This window comes from Heptranchias perlo, chromosome 5, assembly GCF_035084215.1.
Source record: "Heptranchias perlo isolate sHepPer1 chromosome 5, sHepPer1.hap1, whole genome shotgun sequence".
NCBI classification, from domain to species: Eukaryota; Metazoa; Chordata; class Chondrichthyes; order Hexanchiformes; family Hexanchidae; genus Heptranchias; species Heptranchias perlo.
In genome coordinates this window covers 39602223-39611472 of record NC_090329.1, presented here as the reverse complement: position 1 = coordinate 39611472, position 9250 = coordinate 39602223, and the positions used below count along the sequence as shown (strand labels likewise).

The 9250-nt window shown below is 41.7% G+C and overlaps 1 protein-coding gene across 1 annotated transcript; it reads right to left on the bottom strand.

Annotated features, from left to right (window-relative positions):
• Nucleotides 1–335: 335 nt before the first annotated feature.
• LOC137321704 (ribonucleotide reductase regulatory subunit M2) lies at nt 336–8600 on the bottom strand. Its single transcript, XM_067984264.1, has 10 exons — nt 8023–8600; nt 7802–7876; nt 7277–7429; nt 3447–3563; nt 3220–3353; nt 3036–3130; nt 2314–2447; nt 1510–1614; nt 996–1109; nt 336–919 (listed from the first exon to the last, which is right to left on the bottom strand). Exons 1-10 carry the CDS (start codon nt 8110–8112, stop codon nt 767–769), a joined length of 1170 nt encoding a protein of 389 aa, XP_067840365.1. The 5' UTR covers nt 8113–8600; the 3' UTR covers nt 336–766.
• Nucleotides 8601–9250: the final 650 nt, after the last annotated feature.

Here is a 9250-nt window from a genome sequence, read left to right as displayed (position 1 = left end):
AGATGTTAGTTAAACTAGTTAATTAAAATGCACATTGCACGTGCAGGTTCTCTTCATCTGCTAGCTATAATTTGACTGAACACAGAAGGTTCATTATACATTGTGGGTTCTAGTGCATTGCATGGATACCATCAGCTCCATATCTAATAAGCTTTACTACTAGTGAATGAGAATATATAAAAAAGGGAGTGTAACCTCTACAAAATAACTAATACCCACTCTGGTTTCTTCAAAGTGGGAAGTATCACCCTAATGGGTCATCTGACCACCACTGTCCCCCATTCTACCAGCAGAACCAGCCTAAACGCCATCAGGTACTAAGAGGCACTGAAGTATGAAGTTTGAATTTTATTCAGAAAAGTGCATTTTGATTAAAATATTTACATTTTAAAATCCATTGCAAACACCTATTAAACACAAGAAAACTTCTTGGTTGCTGAAGCCATTTAGGTTCCATGGCAAAATGCTTACAATACCATTGCACAACAAAATATTTCTACAACATAAAAATGACATGCACCCAATTAGCTATGGCTGCTGTAAACTATGCAATTGTACAATTACATATTTGGAGGTAATATGAACATCTCCCACTTTTGAACCTATTAAAAATGTGCAATTCTCTAATTCTAAAATTTAGATCACAGGCCAGTGACCAAACCAGGTTATCAATACAAAATTAAAGTAGTCAGTGATCTGTGGGAATACTAGCACAAGTAGGTTTTTCAATCCAGTTTGCACCTCACATGCAAATCTCCAAGTCCTTTCAAAAGTCTGCATCCAGTGTGAAAGAATTATCAGCTGCACTGGTCATCACACCCATTCTCTGGTACTCTCCAACTCGCTTTTCGAAAAAGTTAGTCTTGCCTTCTAAAGAAATGTTCTCCATGAAGTCAAATGGATTCTCAGCTTTATAGATCTACAAAGAGACATGCCATTAACTTTGGTTTCTTTCAAGCAAATTCAGCACTAGATTCAATCAAGCTACAACATACCTTACAGAAACCCAGTTCCAGCATCAATCGATCAGCTACAAACTCAATGTATTGTTTCATTAAGGTGCAGTTCATTCCAATCAAATTTACTGGCAAGGCATCGGTCAAAAATTCCTGAAGAAAAAAAGTTTTCATAGTAGATGTCATTTTACTGCATCTTTCTACCAATTCTGCTCTTTAGGTGAAATTATACCTTATGTTCCTACAGCTATTAGGCTAGATGCAGACTCCATTATCTGTTCTAATCAGGGCCTTATAGACTTCAACTAAGAGCAAGTTATATAGAATGAGAGCCCAACAGGTCTATGGTAGTGTTTATGTTCCACACTAGCCTCCTCCCCTAACCCTCTTCATCTAACCCAATCAGCATATTCTTCTATTCCTTTTCTCTCATGTGCTTAACTAGCTGCCCCTTAAATGCTATTCATCTCAGTACTTTGTGCACTTCAATAAAGACATTTCTATTTCAGAAATAATGAAACTTATACCGTCTGATGACAGATTAAACAATTACCTGTTCAATGCTGACAGCATCCTGGATGACATCTCGCACTTTCTCTTCTGAAGGTTTGTGTACCAGGTGCTTGAACATCAGGCAGGCAAAGTCACAATGTAGACCCTGTAACATTACAGCAAAACTTGAAATCTAGTTGAATTTTATTCAAAATTGAATAGTGGCATCACTGTGTGTAATTGCACATCATACAGCCACAATACAAAAACTGCCACAGTACAAGCTAATAGAAGGATCATTTAGCTGAGTAAATTGCTATAGAGACCAGAAATGTTTCAATATATCTGATGTTAGCTATCTCAACCTTAGGGGTCACTCCATTATAAGAGTCAACTGTGATTAGACAGAAAACACATTAAACAACTAGGTGTGTTCATTTTTCAGCAATCTCACTGAAGAGATTACATTTGCAGGTCAAAAAAGTTTCACTGCAACAGAGTGATACTTAACTGCCCTACAAATCAGTCTGTGTCTTATGGGGTGGGAAGAAGAGTGCGGTTTCCACATGTGACCACTAAAGTAACAGGTCAGACTGGCATGACCCCCTTCCCACAAGTCAAGTGAACCATGAACATTACTTAATTTGTGTGGTCTGAGGGTTGCTCAGAAAACTATCCAAGAGTTACTGTTTACAGGAGAGGGCAAAAGGCACACGTTCAGAAACTGGTATGCAAAAAAACTAAATTAGGACCAATGAGTGTAGGTGGTAAATTGGGACTAAAGAAAGCAAACAAGATTAACCAATATATGGTTCAAAGATACAAAACCTGAATGTACATGAATAGCAACCAGCTAAAATCATACCTCATCTCTGCTGATAAGTTCATTGGAGAATGTTAACCCAGGCATTAAACCTCGCTTCTTCAACCAGAAAATGGAAGCAAAGGATCCAGAGAAAAAGATTCCTTCTACAGCAGCAAATGCTACTATTCGCTCGCCTGGTGAAATAAAAAGTTGATTTACATGTTCAAATGTGATCAAACAATATTTAAGGCCACAATAAAGTTTTAAAAACCTGAAGAAACACCAATTCCAACAGGGTAATAATTTATTCTAATTTAGTAGTCCCCACCACATAGCAGGCACACTGAACAAACAATTCACCCACTATACCCAGAGAATCCTAAATCCATTAGACTCTAGTGGGCAAGATTTTCAAGAGGTAAGAATCTAGGATCCTATCTAGCTAAAGTGGTGGGAACTGTATTGCATGATGCTAAATTTATTAAATGGAAACCAACAGATCATCTGTATTTAGCCAACAGCAACCAGCTGTTGGCACTTAACTATGGCAGTCAGAAAGTGGAGAAATAGCCAGAACACAATGAGTTAAAATGCTGCCTTTGCAATTGATTTCAAAGGGATGAGCAAATGGATAGTGTCATTTGCCTGATTAAGCACAGTTGATGCAAGTGGTGGGGACTAAATATGTTGCAGGCTGTAGTGTTTGACAGCTGTGATGCAGTTTCATGCAAAAATGCCCACTTCTCCCCATACCACGTTCATTCAATAGGCTCACTTCTTACCATATGTTGCCTGACGGTCACCAATCCAACGCAGTGCCCAGTCGGCCTTCTTTTTCACACAGGGCAAGGTCTCAATTGCATTGAACAGATAATCCCTGGGAAGAGATAGAATTGCAATTTTAAAACAATGCTTGAATGAATGGAATACCTCACGAACCTTGAATGTACTTAAGAATCTAGTTACCTTTCCTTGGGATCCTTAATATAAGTATCAATCAGAAGACTGTACATTTCAGAGTGAATATTTTCCATAGCAATTTGGAATCCATAGAAGCAACGGGCTTCAGTTACTTGCACTTCTTGACTGAAACGTTCCACCTATTGACATATAATGAGATCACCACAATTCAGAATTCAAGTAAAGACTTCTACTGACTCAGAAGGGAATTCTAGTTGAACATTAATTCTTACCAAGTTCTCATTCACAATGCCATCACTTGCTGCAAAGAATGCCAAGACATGAGAAATGAAATACTTCTCTTCTGACTTGAGGGAGTCCCAGTGTTGGAGATCCTTTGAGAGGTCAACCTATTAAAGTCATTTATAAGCATTAATACATGGACACTACTGCACACAACTCAAGTAAAAACTAGTTTGCCATTTAGAAAAAACACAAAATTGTTGTTATTTTCACAACTTGAGAATTTATTAATTTTCCCCTTGAAGCCAGTACACTTTCTAGAAAAATCTTCACACAATTAAATCACTGCTTCATTTGATTCTAGCAAGCCTTTCACTCACTTTCCTAATCCATAAGTGCTGATCCAAAATGAAGCATCAGTATAGGGTTGATCCCACTGAAGTGACTTAGCTATAGATATCAGTAACGAGCATTTATATAGCATCTTTAATGTAGGAAGACATCCTAATGCATTTCACAGGAGCACAAGACAAAAATTGACAGAGGTAAAGGAGATATAGGATAGGTGACAAAGCTTGGTCAAGGGGGGTCTTAAAAGAGACAGGTAGAGAGGTTTAGGGAAGGAATTCCATAGAATTGGTGGCGAGAACAGATTTTGTGGCAGCAGTCGAAGGCAATGGCTTTGGTCTTAATGTTCAATTGGAGGAAATTGCAGGTCATCCAGGACTGGGTGTCAGACAACAGTCCAACAGCACAGAAGGAGCGGAGGGGGTTGAGAGGTGGCGGTGAGGTAAACCTGACAGCATGTTTTCAGATGATGTACTGGAGGGGCAGTATGTAGATGAGAAAATTGAGGGGGCCACAGGTAGACCCTTGGGGTCTGAGGAAATTGGCAGAGAGAAGAGAAGCTATTGCAGAAGATTCTCTGGCTAGGCAAGGGCAGTCCCACTCAGGATAGGTATTGGGAGAATGGTGTAGTCAATTGTGTCAAAGGCTACAAACAGGTAAAGAAGCACAAGCAGGGAAAGTGCACCAGTCAGAGGGTGTCATTGTGCCTTTGATTAGGGCTTAGCATTGTGGGAGGGGCAGAAACCAGTGGAGGGGTTCAAACATGGAGCTGTGGGGAAGATGGACATGGATATGGGGAGGTGACATGTTCAAGGACTGGGGAGGAACAGGAGGTTGGAGATGGGATGTTAGCTTCCAAGGGCAGAAGGGCCACGGGTGGGAGTGATTACAGCAGATTTGAAAGGGAGGGGGTACAGTACCCAAGAGGGAACAGTTACAATATCAGTTAGCATGGGGGGGGGGGGTGCTGAAGGGGAGTTGGTGCTCAGCAGTTTAGTGGGAATAGGGTCAAGAGAGCAGGTGGGTCACCTGTTCTGATGTCTTTTTGCTCGTCATCAATTTGTCTTGATAACACTTAGTAAAACATCAAAGGTGCTATATAAATGCAGGTTGTTATTGTAGGTCTTGGGCAAGAGGCCAGATGGGCAAACTAGGGAGAAAGATGCAAGTACAGGGGGAACACTGGCTTGGTGGGCAAGGGAAGGATGCATTAGAGGCAGTTTAACTGGGAGGAGGGTGGGGCCAATTAGGGATCATTAAAGGAGATCTACTTATTGAGGCAGAGGGGATAGCTGATGCACTAAATGAGTACTTTGCATCTGTCTTTACCAAGAAGACACTGCCTGAGTCTCAGTAAAGGAAGATATAGTTGAGACACTGGATGGGCTAATAATTGATAAGGAGCAGGTACTAGAAAGGCTAGCTGAACTTAAAGTAGATAAGTCACCTGGTCTGGATGCAATGCATCCTAGGTTGCTGAAGGAAGAGTGGAAATTGCAGAGGTACTGGCCATAATCTTCCAAGCATCTGTAGATATGGGGGTGGTGCCAGAGGACTGGAGAATTGCAAATGTTACACCCTTGTTCAAAAAAGGGTGTATGGATAAACCCAGCAATAGGCCAGTTTCACCTTAGTGGTGGGTAAACTTTTAGAAATGATAATCCAGAACAGAATTAGCAATCACTTGGACAAGTGTGGATTGATTAGGGGAAGCCAGCACAGATTTGTTAAGGAAAATCATGTTTAACTAACAGAGTTTTTTGATGAGGTAGCAGGGTAGTTGATTTTGAATGTCTATATACACAAGGTGTTTGATAAGTACCACATGGTAGGCCTATCAAGATTGTGGCCCATGGAATAAAAGGAGACAGTAGCAACATGGATACAGAATTGGCTAAGGGACAGGAAACAGTAGTGAAGAGTTGTTTTTCAGATTGGAGGGAAGTGTACAGTGGTGTCCCCCAGGGGGTCAGTGCTGGGGCCATTGCTTTTCTAGATTAATGGCTTGGACTTATGTACCAGGCACAATTTCAAAATTTGCAGATGACAAAACTTGGACAGGTAGTGAACAGTGAGGAAGATAGAGATAGACTTCAAAAGGATATAGACGTGGCAGATAAAATTTAATGCAGAAAAATACAAAGTGATCATTTCGGTAGGAAGAACAAGGAGAGGCAATAAAAACTAGAGGGAACTACTCTAAAAAGGGGTACAGGAACAGAGATCTGGGGGTACATGTGCACAAATTGATGATGGTGGCAGGGCAGGTTGAGAAAGTAGTTTAAAAAAAAGCATATGGGATCCAGGGCTTTATAAATAGAGGCATAGAGTACAAAAGTATGGAAGTCATGATGAACCTTTGTAAAACACTGGTTCAGCCACAACTGGAGTATTGTGTCCAGTTCTGGGCACTGCACTTCAGGAAAGATGCAAAGGCCTTAGAAAGGGTGCAGAAAAGATTTACTAGAATGATTCCAGGGATGAGGGACTTTAGTTATGTGGATAGACTGGAGAAGATAGGGCTGGTCTCCTTGGAACAGAGAAGGTGGCAAGGAGATATTCAAAATCATGAAGGGTCTAGACAGAGTAGACTGTTCCCATTGGTGGAAAGGTCAAGAACCAGAGGACATAGATTTAAGGTGATTGGCAAAAGAACCAAAGGTGACATGAGGAAAAACTTTACACAGCAAGTGTTTAAGATCTGGAAACCACTGCCCAAGTGGGTGGCTGTACTCAAGTCCAGGTCATTAATATATATCAGATTCAATCATGGCCCTCAAAAGGGAACTGGATAAGTACTTAAAAAGGAAAAAAAACTACAGGGATAGGGGAGTGGGACTAGCTGGATTGCTCTTGCATAGAGCTGGCAGGGACTCAATGGCCTCCTTCTATGCTATAACTATGATTTTATGAACTGGTGGTCTCAATCTTAGTGACAAAGTGCCATGAAGCTCCTCACCCTTGGGAGGTAAGGGTGGATGGGGCAGAGGAGTTTTAGGAGACAGCTGGTAGTGGAGAAAAGCAGCCAGGAGTTATCTTTGCATTAGGATGATCCTAGAGTATGAGCAGTTTTGGAACAGCATAGCTCAATAGTGCTTTGTGGTCCAGCCAGATATGACAATAAATGGCTAAACCAGTTGTTCACTATACTTTCAAGTCTGTGCCCCTTGGACTTAATGGAGTAAATATGGGGGCTGTACCAAGGGGAACAACCAGGGTGTCATGGAATCTTCTACATCCACCCGAGGGTGCAGATAGGGCTTTGGTTTGACATCTCAGCCAAAAGAGGGCATCAACAATGCAGCACTCCTTCAGTACTGCACTGGAGATTTAGTGCTCAAATCTCTGAACCGACAGCCTTATGACTCAGGAGTGTGCGCTACCAACTGAGCCACGGCTCAGTCAAGAAGATGGCACTATAAATTCGTGTTCACAAAACATCTGGGATTCATGAAACCGATGGAACACTAAATTGATTTCAGAATCTGATTTTAAACATACGCATTAAAAAGTGTTTAAAATATAAGTTTACCTCTTCTGCAGTCCAAAAAGACGCCTCTGCTTTCTTATACATCCGCCAGATGTCATGGTATTTTATGGGGAAGACAACAAAACGGCGTGGATTATCCCTCAATAAAGGCTCATCGTCTACACTTGTGGTAGAATCCGATTTTTCAGCGTTCACCTAGGAATAAAATTAACATTTACAATCCCCACTGCTACACAACCAGTAAAAAATGCGTTGTCATAACCTACTCCAGTGACAAACATTTGGCGCCATTTATTTCCTGTTCTCCCCCCCAGGAAGTGATTTTAAGTTTATCACTGGTCTATTAAGATTTTTCTTTAATATATAAAATCAGTTCAGAAATCTATTAATCCGCAGTAAAGTTAATCCGGTTCCTTGGATTTTACAACAAACCCAGAAGCTCCCAGTTAGAATTTCACCGGCTATTTCGCGCCACGTTTTTTAACTGCACCGTCCTCTAGTGAAATAACGCCGCAGGGAAACGGGACATGGTTTTAACAACTACTTCACACAAAACTATTAACTCACGATCATATCGGGATCCTCGAAAATCTTTCGGGCGGTTTTACTGGCGAGGACTCGGGTGCTACTAAACGAGGGCGGCTGTAGGAAAAGAAAGAGAAACGAACAATTACTCTACCGTTTGCTTCATTGAATGAGTTTGTCAAAGGATTGAATCACATTTTGCTCACTTTAGAGTCATCTCACTACTCGGGGGTGGGGGGGAAAAAAAAGCAGACTTCACTAACCGTATTCTCCTTATCCTTCAGGGAGACGTTGCTCATCTGAGCAGAGACGACATTCTCGTTCTTGGCAGCGAGGGGAGAGCGGACTGACATCTTGACAATCGACAGATTTATGAATGGATTTTTAAAATATATCTCAGGTCAACCACCCAAAGACGGCCGAATGGGTTTTATTTTACACTTTTAAGTAATACAGTGTTGCACTGTGAAACTGCGCGCCTTTGCCCGCCCTGCCCCTCCGGCCGGTCTCCCCTTTGTCTCTCTCTGTGCTCAGCTCCCTCTCTCCCCCCGCTCGGTCCCGGTCTCCCCTGTGTCTCTCTCTGTGCTCAGCTCCCTCTCTCTCCCCGCTCGGTCCCGGTCTCCCCTGTGTCTCTCTCTCTCTCTCGATGCCCTGTCTATATCACTCGGTCTCCTGTCTCTTTCGCACTGCCTGTCTTTCTCCGGTCGTCTCTGGGGCGGTTCTCTGTCTTTCTCACACTGCCGGTCCCGCTCAGTCTCCTAGCTCTCTCAGTTGTCCCTGTCTTTCTCTGGGTCGGTTCCCTCTCTCTTTCTCCGGTCTTTTCTGTCCCGCTCGCCGGTTCCCCTTTAAATGCTTTCCCGAATTTGGCGCCTATTCCAAACTCCCAATCAGCAGCGACGGACCCGCCCCCGAGGTGACGCAGCGGAGGACCCATTGGCCAATCAGCGTTCCCGCGGGAATTTCGATTTGTCCTGACTGACCGAGGTTTGGCGGGAAAATCTTCAATTTATCTTCTAATGTTATGCAAAAGAACTCCCCCCCCCCCGATGATATTATGTTAAAGTTTCAGATATTTAAATCGTAACATACTATGATTCTGAGTTTATTTTCAACTAGTGTTAACCGTTTTCTTAAAATTTGCAAAGTCACTACCGATTAGGTCACTGATTCAAAATTAAAGATTGCGCAATGGAGTGTTTCATTGAAATATTATAAATTAGAGTTTGGTGTAAAGTTGCTTAAACTTTACTAAAAGTTTCAAACAAAGATATCTCCGCAAAAATTGCAATGGTTTAATTGAACAGGTTCTTACATTCATTAGCAATGCCGTACAATGTACGGTTTGTACAAGATTAACTATAGTGTAGTATTTTTTAGTTATTTTCAATCCTGTAGTTTAACATATGTATTCGAATTGCGCCAACTAATCCGTTCATTCATAACCCAGAACAAAACACTGACTCAAAATATCGTGTATGAAGATTTTTTTTA